General features: G+C 41.2%; 3 protein-coding genes across 3 annotated transcripts in view; 2 read left to right on the top strand and 1 right to left on the bottom strand.

Annotated features, from left to right (window-relative positions):
- Window positions 1–269: 269 nt before the first annotated feature.
- On the bottom strand, window positions 270–1074 carry taf13 (TATA-box binding protein associated factor 13). The gene is made up of 2 exons (XM_029507339.1): window positions 940–1074; window positions 270–863 (listed from the first exon to the last, which is right to left on the bottom strand). Exon 2 carries the CDS (start codon window positions 860–862, stop codon window positions 488–490), a length of 375 nt encoding a protein of 124 aa, XP_029363199.1. The 5' UTR covers window position 863; window positions 940–1074; the 3' UTR covers window positions 270–487.
- On the top strand, window positions 1036–8820 carry slc35h1 (solute carrier family 35 member H1). Its single transcript, XM_029507337.1, has 10 exons — window positions 1036–1155; window positions 1803–2016; window positions 2264–2414; window positions 3045–3108; window positions 3253–3325; window positions 3849–4017; window positions 4373–4456; window positions 4632–4807; window positions 5282–5411; window positions 5983–8820. Exons 2-10 carry the CDS (start codon window positions 1906–1908, stop codon window positions 6114–6116), a joined length of 1092 nt encoding a protein of 363 aa, XP_029363197.1. The 5' UTR covers window positions 1036–1155; window positions 1803–1905; the 3' UTR covers window positions 6117–8820.
- Window positions 8821–9759: 939 nt separating this feature from the next.
- LOC115046754 (collagen alpha-1(XX) chain) overlaps window positions 9760–26389 on the top strand; it is a 36917-nt gene continuing 20287 nt past the window's right edge. The window contains exons 1-7 of the mRNA XM_029507335.1: window positions 9760–9927; window positions 12785–12922; window positions 14226–14330; window positions 18601–18744; window positions 21105–21293; window positions 22794–22991; window positions 23507–23674. Of these exons, the coding sequence (XP_029363195.1) occupies window positions 9786–9927; window positions 12785–12922; window positions 14226–14330; window positions 18601–18744; window positions 21105–21293; window positions 22794–22991; window positions 23507–23674 (1084 nt within the window). The 5' untranslated portion in view covers window positions 9760–9785. The remainder of the gene's footprint in view (window positions 9928–12784; window positions 12923–14225; window positions 14331–18600; window positions 18745–21104; window positions 21294–22793; window positions 22992–23506; window positions 23675–26389) is intronic.

Genomic DNA, 26389 nt, shown 5'->3' with positions numbered 1-26389 from the left:
GTCCTTACAGAGGAAAAAGGAAAACTGCAAAAATGTTCACATTTCACATGATTTAAATTGATTAACAAAATTGCTGGTGAATAATGTTGAGGCATTGTAGGGTTACTCATCATTACATCCCTACACTAAGCTGAAATGATGCTGTGCTTGCAAACAGTGATGATGCAACTGCTGATACAACACGCAGTGTGAGGCTTGTTTCATTTGGCAGATCTAAAGAGCAGCATCTCCTGCCTTCTTTGGTGCTCTAATCAACGTCCACATCTGTGTGTAGTAAAATCTTATGAAAGGTACTTTATTAAATGTGTCTCAGGAGCCCTGACATCATTTTGACATAGCTCCATATTGTCACAAGCGTAAAATAATGCAAATCACTTCACAGGTTACAAAAAGAGGTTAGGAGAGCACAAACCGGACTACTTCTAGGGAGGTGGGAGGTGGGAGGGGGGGGGGTGATAATTAAAGGAAATAAACAGCAAAAGGATGTTTATGATCCATAGTTGGCTTCATCGAAAGCTTTCCGGGCTCTCTTCAGCTCCTCGTTCATGGTAAGCAGGTCTTTGACTCTGGCGAACTTCCGGGGGTCTTTGCGGATCAGAAAGACGATGTCCTCCACCTGGACGCGGCCCTGGCGTCCGATAGACATGGCTTTGTGGGTCATTTCCGTGATAAACTCGATCACCAAGTCCTCCAGAATATCCACGGACTCCGTGTACGGGTTCTGGTCATCCCCGAAGCCGTACATCATACACCGGAGCTCCTTGGAGAAGAGCCTCTTTCTCTTCCCGTGGCCGGCGTCCACCCCGCTGGACCCGTCGTCCAGCTCCTCGTCAAAACCGGTCTCCTCGTCCTCGTCCGCCATTCTGATGAAAAACACACGTGGTCGTTACACTGCACCTCGATAATATGAACGTTAACAGTCAAAGCAAAAGTCGGCACCTCTGAGTTCGGCCAGACAGCAACGCAGCTCAGGCTGTTGACTTCCGCCTCTGACTCTTTCACCCCGGAAGTGAAGGCGGAAGAAGAAGAGAGCTGCTGAGTTTGCTGCCCCTGGCGGTCACTTCCAACAAGCTTCTGTCTCCCTGTGATGATCCAGGCGAAACGTCAACACAAAGTTTTGATAAATTCATCAGCCGAGAGACAACACGACCCCCGGTAGGTGTTTTCTGTTCAGACAACAGCTTTACTCTCCTCTGAGATGATCTCTGCTTCGGTGTTTGGAGACCAAACAAAGACGAGCTTCACTCGAGCAGTGTGTTCATTGAGACATCTGTTTATGCGCTCAGTGTTTTCAGTGCATCGCTCTACTAGGAGCTAAAGCACAGCAGTCAAACGTTTGCCTAAAGTGTTTAACTCTGACTGACATGTGAAAGCGTCATTGAAGACCGACCGGGCAGATTTCAGGGGAGAACCTCCACCGTCTGCGGAGTTCGGTGCGCCGGTGTCGGCTCCTGAGAGTGACACGTTACCAGGCTGGGTGATGGTGGTGATGATGACAGCTCACCGGAGTTCACTGTCTAGATACAGAGAATAGCAGCTGCTTGTGTCGCTTTAGCAAATGGCTAACATTAGCCGGCTACTATCGATCAAAGCGCTGTGAAACTTTGCTAAACAACGACCTGTTAGGCTGAACGGGAAATAACTCACTTCCCGTACGACCACCTGATGTGGGCCAGCAGTTAGCTCATTGTGGCTGCCAAAGTTGAGCGAAAACTCGCGTGTTCGTGGAGATAACAGACTTCTTCTTCATATTATTATTATTATTGTAATCGTCCACATGGGGGCTCTGTCTCCTCCTGAAGCACCCAGGAACGACTGGCGGCCGGAGGGGGGCCGTGTCAGTGTGCAGATGATGGCCCATCTACAGTAACTGTCTGACCGGACAGCTGAGCCAGGCAGCCCCGCATGGCGTGTCCAGTCCAGTTCCTATGCCGGGGTCTCCGCACCGTCGGATTAGTCCTGCTCTACTATGTCTTCTCCATAGGGATCACCTTCTATAACAAATGGCTGATGAAGGTAAGTCATTGAGTTCACTGGTTTGCTGTTAGTAACACTGTCCCTCCTATTCAGTTCAAGAATATTAATGAAAACAATCAGAACTGAAGGCCGGCGCTGTTGTGTAGATAAAGCCACGTGATTCATCTCTCTGGAAATCATTGGGGGTGGGTTGAAGTTGTTTGGCCCACAGAGTCTAAAGATCCAGGACTGTGGATCAGAACCAGTTCACGTGTGTGAAATGACCCAGTCTGTTTCTCTCTCTCAGAGATTCCACTATCCCCTTTTCATGACGATGGTTCACCTCACCATGATCTTCTGCCTGTCAGCTCTGACGCGTCGGGCCATGCAGTGGCGGACGGGGAAACCTCGTGTGATTCTGAGCTGGAAAGATTACCTCTATAAAGTGGCTCCCACTGGTTAGAATTCAGTGCCGCCCCAAGCATTTCCCCAAACTTTTCAAACAGGCAGCAAGGAGAGTTTGTAGAACACAACTAGAAAATGGACACGCTATCAGTTCTTATCACGCTTACTGACTGATGAAGCTTTGCACTGACAACACTTTGGCCAAAATCCACACTGATAGAAACATAGTGGCGTAGTTGAATGTTTTAGTAATCTGACAGAGCAGTCAACCACAGTAGATGAGCAGATGTATCTCTTCGAGCTCATGTTTGGATGTATCACCCGTTTTCTGATTTGTCTTCAGTCAGGAACAGACGGGAGCAACTGCAACATATATGCATTGAAACTGATGGATTGATTTACTCCAACTCGGTGGAAATTTGTTTTTGGCCTCTCCAAAAGAATGTCCAATAAAAATAAAAACAGTCCACATAACATAGCACACCATTTAAAATATTTGCGTACATCATATAATAGGGAAAATACCTTGCTTATCTTATATCTTTCATATTTTTCAGTTAGTTATGCAAATCAACAAAGCAACTCCCTTTACCTTTGATATCCTAGCTTACTCATGATTGATAGTTAGAAAATAGTAAACAGGCACATTTGTTTGCCTTCTAAATTCTTTTTGTCTCCCCCAGCCTTGGCCACAGCACTGGATATCGGACTTTCCAACTGGAGTTTCCTCTTTATCACAATCAGTTTGTAAGTATGTGTGTGTGTTGTTGTTGTTGTTGTTGTTGTTGTTTTTATTTAAATACTAAAACATTACTTCAACTTATTGTTTTATTATTAATCTGTTAGCTGATTGTTCCATTCCTCTATGGCTTTTATTGTGTCTCATTGAAGGTACACCATGACCAAGTCATCAGCTGTTGTGTTCATCCTGTTTTTCTCCCTGGTGTTTAAACTTGAGGAGCCAGTAAGTGACATTGGGTTTTTATTGTTGTTTTTTTTTGCCTAAAGCATTTATATGGTGGCTGAATTATTCCAAATTGACAATTAAATTGTATCGAACATCGAATCACAGTGGTTCCGACCAGTCTGTGTCTGGTGAGGGAGAAACTACAGACAGCTTCAGGAAGTTTCCCTCTGAATGATGGAAACGATTATCTACAAACACACTAACAAACTTTCAAAGCGCCTCACACTGTGGTTCGTTGTGTTCTTGTCTTTCCTCTTCTGCACTCTCTAACTACATTAAATAATGGACGTATTGGTCCTTGACTCAGCTGCCTGTGTGTGTATACGTGTATGTATCGTTTCCATACATTTTAAAACAAAGCCTTCTAATTTAACTCTGCAAAACAAACCATCTGGTACTTCAGGTTATTATTCACAACAGTGTACACAGAGCTACTACCAAAGAACATCTGCTTCTCTTCTTTAATTTCATGCCTTTTGTTTGTTTCTCACCATCACTTTCATTTGTCTTTTTCAACCAGAACCCATTATTGATCCTGGTGGTACTGCTGATTTCCAGTGGCATGTTCATGGTAACATTTCAGGCCCAACAGTTCAACCTGGAGGGATTCATCATGGCGCTGATGGCATCCTTTATAGGGGGGATCCGCTGGACCCTCACTCAGGTCCTCATGCAGAAAGCAGAGCTGGGTCTGTATTGAGCCACTGTTTGTTTTAAAATGTAATATTTGTTAAGCAAACCTGTAACAGTTGTTTTGCTTAAGGGCACTGTAGCCATATGATCAAAAAATATAAATATGACCTTAAATTAATTGAATAAACAGAAAAATAAGAAGCTTTCCATGAAACGTTGAGAGAAAAACAGCAGCACACAAATCTCAACATGCAGTAAAGAGAAGAATAAAGACAGCAATTACATTGGCCACACATGACAGGGCTTTTTCACACTTTTGGAGTTACAGTAAATTTTAATTTGAATGGAAAGAGTGATTTCAGAAAGCTAAAGCTTAAACAAGTTTATGGCCTTCCTCTTGTCATCCTCCAGGCCTTCAGAACCCAATAGACGCCATGTACCACCTGCAGCCTCTCATGTTCCTTGGCCTCTTTCCCCTCTTCCTGTTTAATGAAGGTGAGATTTCATAAGATGCAGTTTGGGTTTAAGCCATCTTTATATTCCAGGTTACAGTGTTAATATCAGAAACATGGATGAAACTGCAATGAACAGGTTCATGTTTTTTCATGACCATGCTACGATGCGATTGGTTTAAGTGATGGCGCGGCTGGCCATGTTTGTCTCTCTGCAGGGCTGAGCCTCAGTACCTCAGAAAAGTTGTTCCGGGTCACGGAGCTTTCACCTCTCCTTTATTCACTGTTCACACTGAGTATCGGCGGCTCACTGGCCTTTGGTTTAGGCTTCTCAGAGTTCCTTCTGGTTTCCCGAACATCCAGCCTCACTCTATCCATATCAGGGATCTTTAAGGTACTTTTTTAGTTTAATATCTTGCTTTAAATAGAGGATTTGAGAAAAAACATGTATTAACTAATAATACAGTCCACTTCTTGTCAGAGCCTCATGGTGTGAACCCATTGACCCTTCAGGTGGGCGCGGCCTTTCCCAAATGTTATGTCATTGTACAGCAGTTTATGTGGGTTCCCCATAGTGAGATGGCTTTTGGTACAAAGATATATTTCAATGGATATCAACACTTTTGTCAATGAGTGACATAGGTCAAGAACTAAGTTTGGTTCAGATATCATCATCTCCTGTTTGCCTCAAGATTGAAAATACCATTTAAGTATTTTGTCTCAATCTTCTGGGTGAGCTTTGATCAGAGTTATTTTCTCCTGTGTTATGAGCATTACATTTTTGTGGAGTCTCATGAGGCTGCGACGTTGAGGTCTTGTACAGACCTACCAAACACATAATTTTTTCTGCTGTCTGGGTTACCTGTAGGAAGTGTGTACTCTGCTTTTGGCAGCAGCTGTGACGGAAGACAAATTGAGTACACTCAATTGGCTGGGATGTATCGTGTGTCTGTGTGGCATTTCACTGCATGTGGGACTCAAGACATATTATTCAAAAAGTAAGTAAATGTTACTGTTCATGCACATATATATTGAAATACAGAGTTGATCAAATGTTTAAAAGTTCAGTTTTCTACACACAAGAAAAACAGACTAAACCAATGTTCATTCTTTTTTTAGTGAAAAATTCAATTGTCTAGTTCATGACGTTCATGAACCTATTCTCGTCCTTAACGTCTTTACACAAAGTGTTTCTTTTTAAATTGAACAGACCTCAAGTCTCAACATCACGCTTATTGCACACTGAACCGTTATTGGCTTGCATGCATGCTATGCATGTCTTACTCAAAGATTTAATTAGGCTCAGAGACATTTTCCCTCCTCAGTTGGAAAACATGAAAGCAGCCTTCAGTGTTGTGCTCCATCAAGTTAACACATCGAAGTAACTATTAGTCTATTAGGGACTGAGAACTAACAGTTTTAAAAAATTTTTCCATCTTGGTTGTTTTATAGCTCTATGCTTCAGCAGGATGAAGAATTTTATCATACATTAGATGCTTGCTCCATAGCCAAAGTCACATTAAACAGGTGATGATAACATTGTCAATGTCAAATTTGTCTTCCCATCAGATAAGGTTCTTTCCTTAAGGCAGTTGAACAGTAAGAGCCCAGAGCTGGAGCTGCCGTTACTGCAGCAGACAAGAGAAGAAGCAGAGGATTCAGATGCGGACGAAGACAAAGAGCAAGAAATCAATCTACATTGACGTAACAGGATGCCAGTCCTCTACACATCTGTGTAAAACACACTGCCACAAAAAAGAGGGGGCAGTTTTTAGCCCTTTACCTCTACTGATCTTGTCTTCAGGTGAGGCCTTTTGTCAGCTCACCATTAACTGTGGACTTGGACATAAGTTATGATCGCCGCCTTTAGGCTGCTCCAGCAATGTAGCCAATACATAAAAGTGTCAAATGAAATGATGTGTGGAGGAAGAGTGCCACTTCTCTCAATGATCTGACACCTTGAATTGTAGCGGGTTTTTCTTTGTTCAACACTTCAGACACATGTGCCCTCAGAATTAGCTGAAGGACAGAGTGGAAACTTTGTCTTGTGGGCTATTTAGGAAGGGTCAAATAGAATTTTATTTGAAATTGTAAGCAGTGATATAGTCCTACACCAAATAATGTTAAATGTGAAGCCTTATTCTGGAAAATACATTCTGAAGTTATTTTGGATGAAAGACAGATTGTAATTGTGTGGCCCTTTTTCCAGAAGGCCTTGTATTTAATACAACCAGACCAACCGGATCTTCAGGGCTATGTTGATTGTCTTCATTATAAATCAGTCTGCAGGGTATTTTATTATTGACTAATCAAATAGTTATTCTGTGTTAAAACAGAAAAATACTCATCACAACTTCCTAAAGCCTTAATGTTTGTCTTGAAATGTCTTGTCTAACTCACATTAGACAAAAGCAGTAATTCCTCATTTCATAGACGCTTTCAGACAGTAGGAAATGTTATTTATATTTGTAAAATGATGTAAACAATTAACTGTCAAATTGCAGGCTCGTCTTCTGTTGACTAATTTGAGTAACCCACAGTTTGAGCTGCCGCTACGTAATGCCGAGGTGTGAATCAGATGCCAGAAATGGAAGAAAATAGATATTCATTGTGCTATTATAAAGGATGAATTGCAGACTTGAAAGAGATGTGAAATTAATGTATCTTAATGTGCCTTGCTAATGTGGAAGTTTTCCTAAAGGTTACTTTGAAGAGCTATTTTCAAAATCCATTAAACCAGTGATTAGGGAGTTGAAGTTCTCAACTCCATGCCCTTTCTGAGGGTAAATTGTGTTTGTTTTTTTAATTATATTTGCAGCAGGTAAAATAAGGTCACCCTTTTTCTCAGCAAATATATTTCTAAAGGTGGTGACATGAAATTTACACCTATGCAACCCACACATGAAAGGAAATCAAACCTTAGATGTTCATAAATTAAGTTGTGTGATAAAATGGAATGACACAGGGAAAAAGTATTGAACAAACTTACTTCAATTTATTTAATACTTCGCACAAAAGCCTTTGGGGGTAATAACAGCTTCAAGAGGCCTCCTGTATGGAGAAACTAGTTTAAAGCATCGCTCAGGTGTGATTTTGGTCCATTCTTCCACACAAACAGTCTTCAAATCTTGAAGGTTCTGTGGGCCTCTTCTATGAACTCTAATCTTTAGTTCTTCCCATAGATTTCCTATTGGATTAAAGTCATGTTCTAGCAGCTTTATTTTCTTTCTCTGAAATCAAGTGAGAGTTTCCTTGGCTGTGCTTTGGATCATTGTCTTGCTGACATGTCCCCCCTCTTTTCATCGTCGGGAACTGAACCCGTGACCTTATTGTGCGGTGACAGTGCTAACCATTATGCTGCCGTGCTGCAATTATGGCATCCAAAGAGTTCAATTGTGGCCTCATCTGGCCGTTGAGTGCATTACTTAGTGTTTTCTTTGAAACAATTGTACCTGCTAATTCCAGTTCTTTCTAGAGCCCTCCACAAGTGGTCCTCGGCTCTCGGACAACTCTTCTGATAATTCTTTTGACGACTCTGTCAGAAATCTTGCGAGGAGCACCTGGTCCCGCTGGTTCCCTTGTTTATGGGGAAATTATGTTGTTTCCACTTCCAAATTATGGCCCCAACAATGCTCACTGGAACATTCAGAAGTTTCAAAATCCTTCTGTAACCAATGCCATCAGTATGTTTTGCAACAGTCTTTAGAGAGTTCTTTGCTTTTACCCATCATGAGATGTTTCTGGTGTGACAGCTTTTTATAGGCCATCAGTCGGGCCTGAACCAGCTGATATTAATTTGCGCTGACAAGGGGCAGGATTGCTCTCTGATTACTGATTTCTGCTGGTGTCTTGGCTTTTGGTGCCTTTTTGTACGTCCATTTCTTCATGTGTTCAATACTTTTTCCTCTGTGTCATTCCATTTTATCACGCATGACTTAACTGACATCTCGACATCTAAGGTTTGATTTCCTTGCATGTGTGTGTTCATTGTTGCCGACATCTGGTGAAAATTTCACGGCAGAATAGATAGAAATATATTTACTGAGAGAAATGGTGATGTGTTCAATACTTATTTGACCCACTCTATATTTATATATGCAAGATTACAGCAATATTGCATGTAAAATGAATGAAAAATAAAGAGGAAAAAAAATACAATATTTTTGACCCAGAGTAAACATGAGCGAAGGCTAATCACGTATAGCACATTTTAAAATCTAATTCGCTGTTTTGTCCTTGTCGGCTTGGATTTCATTGCATACCTGTCCATCCATTTGACTGCAGTTGCTCAGGATGTCATGCTAACTTGAGCTGTCATTTGTATAACCGAATTTATTTATACTCAACTCAGCTAAATGGATTCCTGCAGGGTACAGAAGTCTCTTTAAGTCCTGCTCTAGTCCAATAATCAAGTCCTACATCAACAGCTGGAAATTGACATTGAAATCTGTTTCCTCTTACTCCCTCTCCTGAATATAACTGTTGTATGTATTTGCGAATGCAGAGTCTACATTTTTCCTTTGTCCATTTCTAATGTTATACTTTGATATGTATAACAATTTATGCCTGTAGTTTTAAGAACAATTGAGCTTTACACCTCCTCTCTCAGGTGCCTCTATGGAGCTTGGGACTACAGGTTGGTGAGCCAATCAGAAGAGAGAATCAGAGCGTCTATTCTGGTTGGCTCACCAACTTTCCGTTTTCTGGCTTTTCCCTATAAAAAACAGAGCCTCTCATAGAATCTGCAGAAGACACGAATAAATAGATAAGATAATACGTTATTGATCCCAATTGGGGAAATTCAAATGTCACAGCAGCACAAGACAAGCAAACAGGTGAGGGCCGGTGACAAAAACATTAAATAAGACAGAGACAACAAGAGCACAGAACCACGACAGAACAAAGTGATAAAGTTACAGAAGCTAAAACACTTAATTGTGACATCACAAAGTCCCAGAAGTCCTGACAGCCGGCTCTATGGCTCTGAATACAGGGTGTGAGCATTTCTCTGTGGAATGAGACCTTTGATACGTTCCCTGATTAATATAGGACCCAAAGCTAAACCTGATGAAAGGCCAAATGGAGGTCTGCCTTCAGACATCTACTGACCTTTAACAACGGACATATTTAAGTTGTTGCCCTTGACTCAGTGGCGGGATCCACTGTGAGGTTACTGCATGCTGTCCCGGTTGTGCTTTCTGCAGTGGATTGAAATAAATAACACCCACCGCTCACCTGGTTGACCTGCCAGTCCAGACGAATCTTTGGAATCTATCGCAGGGATTGAAATCCAAAATAACTCCCGTAGGCGGAGAGTCTGAGCTTCTACACCTACAGGCACAATCTCCAGCGCTCCCCGGAGCACCACGCCCATGCCGGGCCGGCGGGAGGGCCTCTCTTCTCGGGTTTCAGGCCGGGCAGTCCACCCACTACCTGCTGCCGCAGCTGGATCCACTTCTCCGGACCTGGCCCGTGGTTCGTTTTGCGGAGGGAGACGCTGGACTCACCGAGCAGGTAAGAGCTCACCTGGCGGACACTCTCAGGCTGAGGCCACTGTTTCACCCTGGTGTTAGAAAACGAAGAAAAGCGTCCAGGCCAAGTGAAAACTGACGTCTTCCACTCAGCCGTCCGCATTTCATTTGGTGTTCATTCACCGTTCGTCGTCAACAGCTTTGCGTCTCTCGTTGCGCCAATAAACAGCCTTTAGCTGCTGAGTGTCCATCTATAACTCAGTATGATGAAGTAAGAGCATTTAATTATGTTTACAACAAGCATATAATCTCTAAATATGTGCTGTTGGCTCCATAATATCACATTTTTATTAGTATGGATCTCACAAGGGGACATATAATGAATAAACCAAATTGTATGTACGTATATCTACTCTTAATCTAATGTAAGTGTGTTATGAACATTTATTGATTTAATTTACAGATAATTGCTTAGCAGCGTTATACATAATAATGCTTAACACCATTTTTGACTAGTGCAGTTAAATGTAACAACAAGGACATTTTAAAGTATTTTGAAATATGCAGTGATTTACAACAAATACAAGATTATCTTTTTTTTTTTTCCTTCATCTGTTTGTATAGATATGCTCACTATGGGTTCCCACAGGAGGACTTTATCTTTAACACTTATAGATACTAATATCTGCTGTAACCTCAGTATTTCCATTTATTCATGTTCATATAACTCTTATAATCCATACATATGTGCAGTTGCATTGCAATTCATGTCTTCATAGCATCATAGTCATAATACTATGAGTTCCCATAAGAATTCAAATAAACAAATTAACCCCATTCATAATTTGATTATAGTGTTTTATAAACATTTGGTGTTGCTGAGAAATTATTCAGTAACTCCTTAATTTGTGTCTTTAGACATACAGTTATGTGTGACCTCAAAAATAAATCTGTCTGTTGTTGCATCAGTTGGACACCTGGACACTTGCTGGGTTAACTGGAGTTCAAGCAATTTGAAGGAGGTCATTCCTTCTTCAAGGACTATAAAAGCATCAATAAATGAATAACGATATTGGCTTGAGGCTATGTTCACTTCACTGTCGTGGTCATCTGCAAATCCATAGTAGGCGAAATCAGACCAATCTCAACATGAAATAACTAGTAGATATTAATAACGGATATTGAATCTCAATTTGCAAGAATTTAGTTAGTTGTTTGTTTGTTTGTTTTTTCCTCAGGATGAATTGAGATATTAGCGTTTTTTTGTTTTGTTTTGTTTTTTTGTAGTTTTTTTGTGTGTTTGTGTGTGGTTTTTTTTTGGGACAGGGGAGACAGTGGACTACAAATACCTTTTAAAAAACAATTGATTCAAGACATCCATGCACGGAGAAGTTAAAAAGGGGTCATGGAACACATAAAAATTCTGATACGCTCTTGGAAAGTAGGCCTGCCGACATTACATAACAATACCCATCTTTTCCTCCATGTCTGACAGACAGGTGGGCTGACAGGTAAATGCAACTCAAGCATTAACTCAGACTTGGCAGCATTCAAGCAAGCATGTACATGCGAAACACAGGAAAAAATAGGAAAATGGCAACATAGTCACGTCACATTCTACACACGACGGCTGTATATCAAATCTGAAAGGCTTTTAGGCATCCTCCATGGTGGCCAGTGAAATCATGGCCTATGTCTGAAATACAGGTGGAAGACTCTAAAATACAGGAAGAAAGCTAAAAGTGAAGACAGAAAGGCTTTGCTTCTGTCATATGAGATAATGTGTGGTTAATATCGAGCCTCTGCTCATGTTGCCAGTAAACCTGCCTGTGGCTTCTCACCTCTCACCCATTTTCCTTGTTCCTTGCATCATTTTCACTTTGAGCCCATTAATCCTGCTCTTTTACCACACATGAAGGAATGAGAGCAGGATTTTCAGTGAACACGTCTCTCGTGCCTATTGTCTGCTCATTGTGACAGCTGAGCTCCCAGTCAGTCAACTGCAGCTTTGTTCTGCCTGCAAGTCACTTGAACAGTCTTCTTATTCACAGAGAACAAATGTCAAAGGTTTTCTAAAGAGCACCTGCCTACGCGACTTATATTCATTTTTCCACCATTTTCCAGCAAATTTTCAAAATTATACATCACATTCAGCTGTATTGGACTCTGGCTTCTTACATTTATAGATGAAATCTGGCCACTTGACCATTTAAATCATGGCCCTCTTAATGCCAGTGATACTCCATTCATGATGTTGGTATATAGATTTTATAACAGTGAATGCCAAAGCTGTGTCATATAAAAAACAGCATGGTTGCAAAAAGTCTTTCTCTCTGAGACAATAAGCATCAAAGTGGTCGGATAATGTTGGAGTATTAAAATAAGTTAAAGTTATTCAGTGTAGATTCCTTGTACTGTAAAATGCTGACCATTTTAGACTGAGGTGTGTTGGTTTATGACCTCCTAAAGTGCTGCATGCTTGTTAAGATGACAGCTCTGTGCATGTCATTATCTGTGTGAAGTCTGAGGGTCTGTAATGGGGACTGGAGCACCTGTAGTCTGAGTAATCCATAAAAACAGTTCCCATGGGAAAACAGAGCAGGATCTGCTCAATAAGTGTCCCGTGTCTTTTTCCAAAATGAAAAGGATTCCATATATATTTTTTCATGAAACCCCCTCGAGAGCCAGCTTACCTTTCCAGAAAAGAGCGATATTTTGATCTGATATGATTTTGATTGATATGATATAAATATCTTTTATTCATTCACATATTTGCATTTTTCACATTTAAAAAAATTACTTCAGTGATGGCAAAAATCAAGTCATCCAACTCTAAATTGATTGATAATGAATAATAGGAAAATAAATTCGTACTACTTCTCTCTTTTTCTTGGTTCCAGGCAGCACCTGTCTTATGTCTCCTCACCTCCCTTTGTCACCATCATCATCATCATCATCCCCATCTCCACCACTATTCTGTCTAATGCTGTGTTTCCTGCTCAGTGTTGTGCTGCTGTCCCCAGGAGTCCATGGCCAAGGTAGGGTGCCTTTGATTACTTGAGTAGTCCACAGATTAAGATAAAAAAAATAATAAAATAAACAACCTGTCAGCAGCATGTCTGGGAGAGAGCACTTGCAATTTCATGATATCAGCGCAGATATTGACAAGAATGGCATCTTGTCTTATCTTATTTTTTTATATATATAATGTTCCACTCATTCCCCATTAATATATGATGTATTATCAGTTATTATATTTTCATCTTATCTGTAGCACACTTTTTGCTGATGAGAGATTATGCCAGTGATGCCCTGGAGAAGGAAATAAATGTCGATTGGGGAAGTCTTCAAATGGATATTCAATTAAATATACTCAGGATGATGATTGATTTTGAGAATTTTTTTTTAGTTTTGATGGTTTCTTCATTCAATGTGTTGCTGAAAATCTTAAAGGAATTACTATTTCAGTGCTGGACTAAAAATGAGAGCCAAGACCTTACAAATCTCTTACCCCATAAATCAGTAAAGAAAATGCAGCCACTGTGCTGGTCTATGAATACGTCTGTCTAGAAAGTTGTTTTTGTTGGTGGTCTGTGAGACCATCAGACTCAATCTCTTCTTCTGCCCAGCACTCAAGAGAAGGAGGACCCTCCAGAAGCCATTGGCACAATTATACAATCACACACAGTCCCACACAGACACACACACCCACACACAAACAGACATACACATACATGAATACATATATGTCAGTAAAAGGTCGGTTGAGTGTTTGGGGTCATACATCCACAGAAGCGATAAACTTCTGTGATTCATGTTCATGTCTACACTCCTTTGTCCTCTTTGCTTCCGTTTCCCCTGTTCCCCGTCATCTTCCTCTCGGTCTATTACCGTGCCACATTTTACATACAAAATCCTGACACAGTGTATGTCTCTGACAGTCCTCTGACATGACCCATGACCCTCCAGTCCCCAACCAGCATCTAGTTCCTGTTGCTATACCAGACAAGAGGACAGGGCATGCTTTTATGGAAGAACGAGCAGCTGGAGAGAGGGATAGATCGAGGGCAAAAGGATAGAAACAAGAATGCTTCTTGTTAAAAAGCCCCTGCTGGAAATTATGTAGATGAAGTTGAGACAAGAGCTTGATTTGATTTAGAGAGCAGGAAGTGAGAAGGCTCATTTCTTTGATCTCTGAAAAGCCAACAACTGTCATGCCCTTTTTCTTCTTCTTGACCCAAATCTTTCACAAAGCAACATGGAGGCACCCGTATTTCAAAAACTGAATCTTTTTTTTTTTTTTTTTTTATGTGACTCCCCTTTGTGTCTGCCGATGTCAAGGTCGTCTGAAGCTGACGGTCCTATCCGAGGACAGGCTGCAGATGAAATGGAAGGAGGCTGAAGGACCCATTCAGGGCTACAAGGTCAGAGTAAGGCCCATCTCAGGTGAGACTTTTCTGACTCAATCAAAATGTTGAAAACAAGTGAGAGTATTCAAACGTGACTTTATGTGACATCCTTCTGACAGGTCTCTATTTTTATAACTATGGAGAAAGAAAGATTTTTGTATCATTAGGATAGCAGTGATGAATTGTCTGAGCACCGAGCTCTGAGGAACACCATATTTTATTTTTAGCCAGATACAGTTATTTGATTTGTGTGATTGGGCACAAAAGCACACAATATTTAAGACAGCAATGCGCTCCATCTTTGTGCCAATAGTCTGAAGAAGTGACAGCCAAAATCTATTAATCTATTAAGGCAAATTGAAACTGAGCAAGGCAGCAGCAAGCAGTTGTTTTTTGCTGCTGTTTTTTGCGGGGTTGGATCAGGCACAAGGATGGCGAGATAACAAGGGAAGGAGGAGAGAAGATGCAATAAGAAATGCAAACATACTCAGTGCTCAGTGCTTAGTGAATCCCCCAGCAGTCTAGGCCTGTAACAGTGTAACCAAAGTGTGAAACTTTAACTTTTAGCTATAGGTTTTGTCACCAAGGAAGGAAGGTTTTAAGCCTGATCTTTAGCCAATGACGGAAAGCTTGCACAGGAGAAATGTGACCTCTTTTCCTAGTTCCTTTTAATATTCATGCAGCAGCATTCTGAATCAACTGAAGGCCTTTCAGAGATTTGTTGGGACATCATGATAGCAATGAATTGCAGTAGTCCAGTCCAGAGGTAAGAAATGCATGGACTGGTTTTTCTGCATCCTCTTGAGACAGGAGCTTTCTGAGCGCTGCAATATTTCGTAGGTGAAAGAAGGCTGTCCTACTGACTTGTTTTATATGAAGGACAAAAGGCATGTCCTGATAAAAAAAAAAAAAAAATGACTCCAAGATTCCTAACAGTGGAACTGGAGGCCCAATTAATGCCATCCAGAGAGGTTATATGATCAGATAGTGCTTCTCTAAGGCCAAGTACAAAAATTTGTATGTCATCCAGGCTTTTATGTCTGTAAGACGTGCCTGAAGTGTGTTAGGGTTAGTTTCATTTGGCGACAGGTAAAACTGAGTATCATCTGCATAGCACTGAAAAGTGATGCTGTGCTTCCTGATAACATTGCCTAAGTGAAAAGGATTAGTACAAGGGCAGAACCTGTGGAACTAAAACTGAGTAACTAAAGTGCGTAAGGAAGAGTCGTTGTTAACATGAACAAAGTGATATTTGTCTGATAAGTTTGATTTGAACCAACTTAATGTGGTTCCTTAGTGTTTCAGCCTTTGTAATAGAATACTATGGTCAGTGGTGTCAAAAGCAGCAATAAGGTCTGACAGGACAAGTATGGAGGCCAATCGGTTATCTGCAGCCATTAGAATGCCGTTGGTAACTTTTACCAGGGCTGTTTCTGTGCTATGATTTACCCTAAAACCTGACAGAAACTCTTCAAACAAACCATTTCTATGCAGATGTTCACAGAAGCCTTTTCAAGAATATTAGAAAGGAAAAGGATCATATATATATATATATTTATATATATCTGGATTAAGATTAGATTTTTGCATTGGAGGTTAGATAATTGCAATAGTCAAAGTTGTTGATATGTAAACTAAAGGTATATGCCAGTAATGATCATCTCTAAGTAAAATGGCTGATAAGCAAGCAGATCTGAGTTTAATATATAAATGCTTGGGATGAATAACTGATAGAAACGTAACCATGCTCAGTCTCACCTATTGTAAGTATACTACTAAAACGTGCCCATCAGGACCCAAGTGAAAAGAAGTTTCAATTCTAAGTGACTTGATGAATACGGACTCTGATGTGCCTCTAAGTCCTTGGTTTGGGGTCAGTGGATGCCAACACAAGCTTGAGCAGCTCAACCTCTGCCTCAGTAGACAATGAAAAAATGAAAGAAAAAAAAAAAAGATCATCACATTTTTATTACTGGAGTGTGAAATGACATGTCAGTGTACAGTGTGAAAGCGCCTCTTTATCTCAGTGTAATCCAGACTAAGTGTGGGCCAACGATGTGTTAGTGTCTTTTGCTCCACAGATGATGGTTTGGATAAGAATGCAGTCGCCTCTCCTTCCTCCTCCCTCATGTCTGTGTGATTTTCCTGCCCTTCTAACTTCACATTTTTTCTCGGTTACCCTCTTATCTGCCATTCCCTACTGCACAGCTAAGTCCAGGCAGGTCTCGAAGACAGACAGCGGTGCTTAGGGAAGGATTTGCATCCGACACAAGACTTGATGTGCCTAGAGGTGTTGGGTCTGGGAAATCTATTCCAAAACTGGTTGTGAAGTCTGTGATTTGAAAGAGGGAAAAAGAAGCATTGAAATGATTCTTAGGTTTATCGCCAGGTCGAAATGTAAATACAGTTTCTATTTAAAAGTGATTTTACATTAAGATGATAGAATAGATACACTGCACACTTCACTTCACTCTACAGCTCCAGCTGTAGAGTTGACATTGAGGTTTTACATCGATTGTTCTGTATTGTGGTGCATTGTCACTGCAAAAAATACTGTAGCAGAGACTTCTTATTTGATGACACTTCTAGTGAGACCTGCAGCCTAAACTCCTGTCGAGAAGAAGGCTTCTCATCTGGCCATGTTTGTTAGGATTCAATATTCATATTTACGCTTGCAAACAATACAAAAAGATCATACACTGTGAAAAGAAATACGAGGGCAAGAACACAAAGGAGGCTTTATATTTGAATATTATATATTCAAATGTTGTCAAGACAAGTTAAAATAATAAGATGATGATGACTATATCAAACTTAAAACAAAACTCTGTTCTAAGCCTCCAAGCCAGCAGAGTTGCTCCTATTGCTTTAATGTTTGTATGCAGATGATTGACTTAGATTTGCTGTGATAAAGATCAGATGACTCAACATCCTGGAAGGAGGTGTCAAAACTTGTTAGCTGGTGCAGATATAATTGCATTCAATTTAAGACTATCAAAGCAGTAGAACAATCTAAAAGATTATTCATTTCCTCTGCAAACTCTGCAAATATCTTGTCAGCTCACCCACTTTTTTTACGAAGTGTTGCTGATATTTTTAAAATTTGATTTAGAAGTGACACTAGTCATGGAACTAATGCATTTACAGAATTATGACAATGGCATCTAAAATCCCTAAATTACAAGCTCGGACTGAAAGGTCAAAACTGAGTGCTGAACATTTGGCACTTAAGTCTGCACTTTGTTTTTAGCTAATAGTTTTTGTTGGTAATAGCTATTGGACTGAGTTGTTAAAAGTCCCATGTGGTTGTTTTATGTGACGCCTAAGGCGGGTGGAGGACCTGAGCTAGACAGAGGAAACAGAGAACGCCTGCAGAGATGAATGGGGAATTTTTTGAAGTCTCTCTACTGGTTGGCTGACTGTTTTCTCAGTAAAACAAATTACATTCAGTAGTTAAAAAGTCACCTAACCAAATCAAATGCTCTATGCTTGGCTGGTGGGGCCAAGTAGGCGGGGCTTTGCATATAGCTAAGGGCACTGACTGCAATGCTGTGACATCACAAAGTCCCAAAAGTCCTGATGGCTGGTTTTAGGGTTTCTGAATCCAGGCTGGGAGTTTTGATCCTTTCACTGTATTAATATAGAAGCTAAACCTGATATATAAAGACCAGATGAAGGTTTACATTTAGGACATCTAGGACATCTGTATCAGTAAGTGCAGGTGCACTTACCCCCATGTCATAGGGGACCTTACCTTCCCGGCCCATGGACCCTCAGGCAAGAGGCAGCCAAGCATTAAGACCACAACAACAAGGCTTAAATGCAGCTTCTGCCCAGAGGCTGTTAGACAGGTGAAGTCCATGCCTCATAGAAGCACTTTTGCTTAGTATAGGACTAATTACTACATGCAATTTTATAGGTTAGTTTTGACTTATTATATTGTGACCTGAGTACAAATTTCATTTCATGTGCAAAGATGCAAATCAACGTTGAACGTTGAACCTTGGGACTGTACGAAACTTTAATGTTTGGGTTTATTGTTATTGTCTTTTTATGCCATGGTATTCTGCTTAAATTCTTTTGCATGCGTGGTGACTTAATTAGGATTCTGCTGTGATTGTTCTTTGTGCTTTATTATGAGCTGATGAGGCTTATAAAGCTCAGCTCAACTCAAATTTAAAGTACAGGCTCTCTCCCATTTTTCTCCTCATCTTCAATTAAGTCTGCAGATGTGAGTTTCTCTTTAGACAGAGTGTTCAACACCGATGTGGTCATTAATCACTATAAAAGTTCATCATGTTTTCCAGATATTCCGCAGCCAGAGCTGATGCTGACCACTATGCGGGGCCGGGCCACAGTGGCAGGACTGGACTCCTCCCAGGAGTACGCCCTCCAAGTCCTTGTGCTTAATGGGACAACAGAGAAACTTCTTGCCAAGAGACGATTCACAAGTAAGAAACACACAGCGAGGCTTATTTGAAGAATTAGAAAGATTAGGCTGAGAAAAGAAAAGGAAATGAGGGGGCTGCGGACAGCAGAAAAGTATGAAGGGAACAAAGAGCTTATTGAGATTTAAATCAAGTAGTAAAAGAGAAAAACAGACTTTGCTAATGTTGGACACTGATGGTGAAGGCTAAGTGTTGAAGGCAGTGTATTACTCACACTGTACAGATTCTAAACTTTTGTCACTTGTTTGCATTTTTTATGGCTTAAGATTTGGCACAATTATGTTCTTACCCTCAGAGAGTGACAGGTGGGTTAGCGTATCCTTGCCACAAACCAGCACGCAGTGACATCTCAGCTCAATACGCACCAACCAGGCACAGCTAACAGGGTGACAGTGGAGAGTGTATAGTTTGAACAGGGGACAGAAGATCCAAAGGTATAAAGTGATGTATGACACTCACTAAAGATAAAAAGAAACTATCAGCCCGGCTGTAACAAAGTCAGTGGCATAACAGCAAAGTTGCATCATCGGAAATGGTCAGACTTTGACATTCTTGCACACACATACTGTATACACAAACACTTGTGTTTGATCTTCCTGTGTGTGATTCACATAAATTAAGTGTGTTCCTGGATTGTAAATCTAACCACCAACAGTAAAACAAACAAACAAAAATGAAACATTAATGACTGTCTACCCACACCATGGAAGGATGAGAGGCTCAGAAGGACGAGAAGCGACTGTTGACAGGTGATTTTTGAGACGCAGGAGGAAGAGGTTGGACCTTGACCTTATTTCATCTCTGTCTGTGGCTCTATTGATTCCCTTCCCATCTGGAGGCCCTTTTTACTTTTTACATTTATTGCTTCTCTGTGTTTAACACTCTTCCAAGCATACAAGACTTCTAGATCACCCCCACTTCTATAGAGTTTCTTCTCAATATATCAACTACAGAAATTAAGATTTAATGCCAATAATAATAATAACAATCACACTATATGCTGGATTTATAATTTTTTCTTTTTTTTTTACAACTAATGCCTTTCTCTTTATACATCGGGGAATATGTGCATGGAGCCCGTTGTAGCTTGTGAAATGTCGAGTGAGAGCGGGTTACTGTGTCGAGGTGAGCATGTCCTGGCAGGCCAGAAAAACATGTGCAATTGGAAAATTGTAACACTGGCTGTCTTGCTGGAATGATGGCAGTCTGGGAATTCCTTTATGATGTGTCCTGCCTTTCCCATTTGCCTTAAATCCCTCTGGGCCTAGTACTTATTTTGAGCCAGTGCTTTTAGGTTTCTGTGTTTAGACAGTCTTTATTTCCTTGCAAGTTTCACAGTCAATTTGCTGCTGTTGACCTTGACTCTTCACTCCAGGGAAGGATTCGCTGATGACCTGACAAGACAGTTAACACAGTGAAGTAATATAAAACACCAAAACAGCTCTGTCTTTACCTGCAGCATTTTCAGTTTTATCTCAAACCTGAGTACTGAAATCCGGTCTTATGTACACATGTTGTCCAGCCATGTTGTTGCATAGTGAGCATACAGACAGCCTGGCAGTCATTTTACTCAGAAAGCCCCACTTCTATTAAAAAACAAACCTGCGTGTGTGGCTGTGTGGCCTATACTGACAGATCATCATTTCCAATTGACTTTTTGTCTGAAATAATGAAAAGTAAGCAATTTTTGGTAATATTATCCCACCAGATGCCTGACCAGAGATCCCTGACACATTGCTTTAACACACCATTTTCACTTTGTGGCGATCACTCTGACTACACTTTAATCCTGCTGCATGCTATGTATTGAAATTGAAATATTCACAAACAGATTATGTTTATCCGCACCAGAAAAATATTTGTGTCCGTGTTGCTAGGTTCAAATGATCCTCAGATAAGGATTAACTTTGGTAATTCTCCCTCTTTCCATCCAGAAGCACCAAAAATCAAAATTTTCCAGCTTTTTAAAACTCAAGTTAATGATCAAATATCTGCAATACTAATAAGAGCATCAACCAATATGATGAATATGACAACGATATCACTGGGCTCGCACTGTTGTCTGCTGCTGCTGCTGCTGCTGTTGGCCTGCTGAAATAAGCAAGTAGCTCAAAGCATTGTTAGGCCCGAAGGGGTTTTTTAAGATTAAAGTAAAATGTCCATTAGAATTGTATGAAATATAAATATTTCTTTGACAGTCACATTATAAACTATTGTCATTGCATAGATGATTTTTTTGAGGTGGATTGTTGTGTTCCTGCAAACTGCTACATCTGGTTTGTGACTTTTGATTCTTTTCTGCACCATTGACAGTGTCATATATCCTATAATTATTTCAGCTTCTATTTCTCTCTCTTTCTTAGTGGAGGGCCTGCGGGAGGAAGAGATGATCCGCAGTGGCAGCCGAGAACAGAGGAAGAAGATGTTACCGGGTGGGTCAGGGTCTGGAGACCTGGATGATGGAACAGAGGCTCTGCTGGGTCTGCCAACTGTTCTATATCCAGACCCCACCACCACCACCGTCACCACCACTGCTGCTACAACCACCACAGGTAGCATGTGCTGCTAGACAATAACGCATATCCACTCACACTCACAAATATCTGGTTGTGATTCATGAAATTAATAGAGTTAACGTGATTCTGGGGAGCTGAACCTTGATGCAGAGTACATATTGGCTTTTTATAGTAATTTTTTAATAGCAATTAATATTACTATTTGATACATTTATAATTATTATTTTCATGATATAGGTGAGCACGAAGTGATTTTCACTGGGGAAAAAAACTGTAAAAGTAAAAGAAGTGTATAAGTCTGTGTAAAATTCAGTGTTTGACAGGTCTCTGTGTTTGGTGCCGTCTGTCAGTCACACAGTAGCCTCTTCCCCTAATTCATACCCTGCTTTATGGCCTTTATGGACGTTAACAAGCTTGTAAATCAAGCAAGAAGTGGTGTCATTTTCCCTGAGAGGTCGTTGCATTCTGATTTCCTTTTAAAACCAAGTCGCCCCCCGATGGTCATTAGATAGAAAGCAAGTTTCAGGCCCTTAACCTTTGGCTTCACTTCACTAGGTGGACCTACTGCAAGAGTTTTTTAGAGTTGTGTAACCAGCACAAGCACTTACAATTAGGCTCTTTTGAGCTAAAAGGTAGAGCTGTAACAGATCGTCCAATCATAATTTAGCTGAAACTATTTGGGCTTGCAGACTCCTTACATTATGACAGGACCACCGGGACGATGTCAAGCAACACTTTTTCTTTCTTTCCTTATTACCAATTTTAAATGAAGACTTCAGTGAAAATCAAACAAGTTCCAGCTTAATGTTATGGGCATTTTTCAATACTGCTTCTCACGAAACTACACTCTTTGGATTGTTAACATGAGAAAGCTGATTTGACTTTGCAATTGTACATCAATGTGCATGAGGTGTCCTGCATGCACACAGACACTGGAAATGTGCTTGATGGATACAAACAAAAGTGTTAAGATGCTTTCATCCATCTCATGAAAATTAATCCCACTACCCCCCAAAAAATGGCTTTAATAGCAGTTAAACAGAGAAACCGTGATTATGTCAAAAAATCGCGGTTTCAATTATGAAATAATTGTTACAGCCCTACTAAAAGGTCTAACTGATCAGACCTGAGAGGCCCTTTGACACAACGAGGAGCTTAGAGTTTATGGATCTACACTGGCACCTGCCAATGTAGAGCCCTCTTTAAAAGGATTTCACAAGGAAGCCATTACAAAGAACCTAAAAGTCTGGGTGATCTTTGTCTTAGTCAGAAGCCTGACTGATCAGATCAACACACCTATTACCAAGCAGGCACATGTGAACCCACTGTACTGTATCCTGTGGTTATTCAGAGCTTGGTACCAGCATAAAGACCGTAATGACAATCGAGCAACAGAGGTTAAAGTGATCATTAGAGAACAAAAACAAACACGGGAAGGAAAGGCAGAAATGAGACAGAGAGGGTATAAATTTAGTATAAATTGTTGGTTGCTGGTCCTCTAAACAATCTTTGCTTATCTGCTCTGACCCCACCCAGAGCTCCCAGCCACAGAAACCCCCTCTGAGGTCCCTGACAAGACCCCAGATAAAACTGCCAAAGAGAAGAGGAAGAAGAAGAAGGAAAAAGAGAGGGCTCGGTCGAAGGTGGAGAACAAGGAGGAGCAGGGAACGACACAGGGGAAACAGGACGAGGAGAAACCCCGGAAGACGCCATTGCCCACCCAGCCGGTTACAGGTGACCCCTCCCTGACAAACGTGATACAACAAACTCAGATATACGCTTCTATTTGGGATGCTTTAATGAGCCAAAGCATGGTGATGATAATGATTATTAGGACAGCTGCTATTTTACCAGGAAGTTTAACGGGTTACCTGACGTCTGGACACCATCAGCTTCAGCAGAATGAAGGAACAAACGGCTTGAGAGCAATAAGTGTTGGTTTGAAATGTAATAACAGTGTTTACACAAGGGGAGGGACAAGTAAATGAAAGGATAATGACAAAGCATTCAGTTTGGCTGCAGGGCGCATGTGTCCTCCTTCATAATCCGAGGGAGCAATCACATTCACATGCACAGAAACTCATTCATGTACATGTGTGGGCTCTGCCAACACATGTAGAACCTCAGATTTTTGTTTCCTGTTTTGAAACCATACGTCTACCTCATACTCACTAATGCATATATCTGTGACAAATGAAAGAAAAACACAATGTAAAATGAATAAAGTCAGTCATTTGTGTTTTATTAAGGCATGTCTCCAAGGAAACCATTTGAATGTGACAGTGATGCAACTGCGGACATCATGCTGTTGGTGGACGGCTCCTGGAGCATTGGACGGACTAATTTCAGACGTGTCAGAGACTTCCTGGAGGGGCTGGTGACACCCTTCCACATTGGGCCGAACCACATTCAGATAGGTGAAGATCAAAGAGTGAAGGATGAAACCTGCTCTGCTCTCCTTCCTTCTCTCCTCTCCTCTCGTTTCCATTTCCATGGAGGAAATTAACCTCTTCCGTGAGTGTGAGCATGAGTGGCGGTGGTGGACGTGAGTGTGGCGCAGAGTTTTGAATTGGTTTTCTTTCCCTGGTTTTCCTTGTTTTTCACCTGTTCTTCCAACTTTTCATACCCGCATCGATTAAGTGAGATTTATTGGTTTTGATCACTGGTAGTGTCGCGAGGACGTTTTAGGAGGGATGCCGTCCTCTGAGACGCCACCTCCGTCTAGCCAACAGGGATGCGGATAGTCCCTCTGGACAGTTCTGTCACTGTTGAGGAGGTTCGGCTGGCTGTAGGCGAGCAGGTCGCATATGAACAATTAACTAATGCATCTTGAATGAACAAACCGGTGGTCATGTTCATAAAGAGTGAACTTCTGGTCTATCGTCTGGTTGAGAGCAGGGTGTTTATCAGGGATTTATTTTTGCAGGTTTCCCTGTTCTTGGTTCCCTCCACACGGATCACCATTTCAGGTGCGCCGCCATTCATCCCCAGTGAGCTGTTAGAGAACAAGCTCCGTTGGTTTGGAAAATGTGCGAGTGGTTTTAAAACTGTCACTCTGGGGTGTAAAGACCCTAAACTTGAGCATGTACAAGTCTCTGAGGAGACAGGTGTTCATGTTCATGTTCAGCTGCTTCACACTTGACTGTGGACTTGTCCAGTGAGCGCTGGAGGTCACAGACCGATGGAGCCAATAGGACCACATCATCTGCAAAAAGCAGAGATGCAACCCTCAGCCCCCCGAACTGCAGCCCGCCTCCCCCAATTCTACGCCTTGAAATCCTTAAAATTTCCCAGTGAGGCTGAGGAGTTTGATGCCTCTGTAATTGGCACACATCCCACCTTACCTAACTCACCTCCAGGTGATCATCAGTTGACAGCTCCGCCCCTCTGTGACAGCGTCACGGATGACAGTACAGTTTGTTGCCAGTAGGCCAGTAGGAGCAAACGGCACCGCTGTCTGCTCTTCTTGTCCTGCAGACGGTTTCATCACCACGGCTGTGCCTGCAGAAAAACGCAATAGCTTTGGCAGCTTTGAAATAAAATGCTGCCTTTGATCTCTTTTCTTTTTCTGTGACCTACTTTTGTAGCTTCACTTCATCTTCCTCTCTTCTCTCTCTTTTACTGTTATTTACTGTTTTGAATTTTCATTCATTTTCGCATGCATTTAGATGATGATGATGAGTAACATGGACCATGTAGCGCAGACTGAATGCGGCTGGACAGTCGGAGACCGTCAACAAATGAGTAATTTATCAAATTAGGCATCTCAATGCTATTGTGTGAAGGAATTCTTCTAAAAACAACAAAAAAGGGGGAAAAATATAGAGAGGGCATATTTGGGGGCCCAGGTTTCCAGGCGAATGCCTGGTGTTCCTAATAGTACGCTCATGAGTTTTTGATTTTTTAGTTTACATAGGTCTGTTCACACACAGGCGCAAATACTCTTGTTACTGCTCTAGCAATGTCACAGGTTAGGCATCACTTGGTAATATAGTAGCAACCACATCGAATACAATAGCAACAGCTAGCACCCCAGTAGTAAGCAGTTTGTAGAGTAACTTTTGAGTGACCCAGCAGCAGGCAGGAAGTCCATGACAACCAAACCACACAATAACCAAATAGATTAAAACCATAAAGACACACGGAGGAGAAACCTGGTCCAGGGGCCGCATTTATAAAGCTTGCGTACGCACAAAATCGTACCTAAAACTTGTGTACATAATTTCTGCACAAAGGTTGTGATCTATAAACATGTAAAATTGACGTAAAATGCACGCACCACTACAGAAACTCTGACCCATGTGTACGCACATGTTGAAGGAAAAGGGGACTTGGTGATCCCTTGCTGAACTGAAGTCAGATTGAAGAAATGAAGAGTGGGAAGAATGATTATGTTTTTATTACTGACCCTCACACATTCAATTTCAACCCGTATCATGCCTTAGAGCCATGTCATCAGAATGATGTAATTCAACTGCGTCATTTTGAATTGGACTGAGTCGTAGTTGAAACATCTCCATCGAATCTAATAACAGAAAATTCTAAATCAAGATCCCTTCTCTATATTTAATCACCACCGTCTCCCCGTCATACTGTCCACTCCCGGAGCGCAGGAGGAGGAGAGGACAGCACGGCTTCTGCCTAATGTGTAAATAACATAGTGTTTTCCTGTGATGCTGTGAACACATAATATAATGCCAATGAAATCCTCAGTGTGGAAAACAAAGCCATTAACAATCACTACACTTTATACTTTCCTGTTCTCAGTTCATCAGCTTTTCATAACAAACCAGGCATAAAGAAAACACCCATGTTCACACACTTCAGTCTAAAGAATATTTTTCATGGTGGGGGTTAGCACGAACTGATTATCAGTCTGATGATTGTAAACCTATAAGTACAGCGGTGAGCCCCGTGCGTAATGCTGCACTGCTGGAGGACTAAGCCAATGGCAGACTTAGGAGGGAGAAGGTCTTCAAGGACCGTTACGACTTGTTGGCTCTGGATGATGACTGTCTTGGCAGCCACTCAACAACTTGCCAGTTGATCACAGGACTGGCGTAAGGAAACAGTCATTCATGCTCATACTCCCATCTGCAAGAAATTTAGAATCACCATGGCCCAGTGTTTGA

Source organism: Echeneis naucrates, chromosome 7 (assembly GCF_900963305.1).
Source record: "Echeneis naucrates chromosome 7, fEcheNa1.1, whole genome shotgun sequence".
NCBI lineage: Eukaryota > Metazoa > Chordata > Actinopteri > Carangiformes > Echeneidae > Echeneis > Echeneis naucrates.
This window is presented reverse-complemented; position numbering and strand designations above follow the sequence as displayed.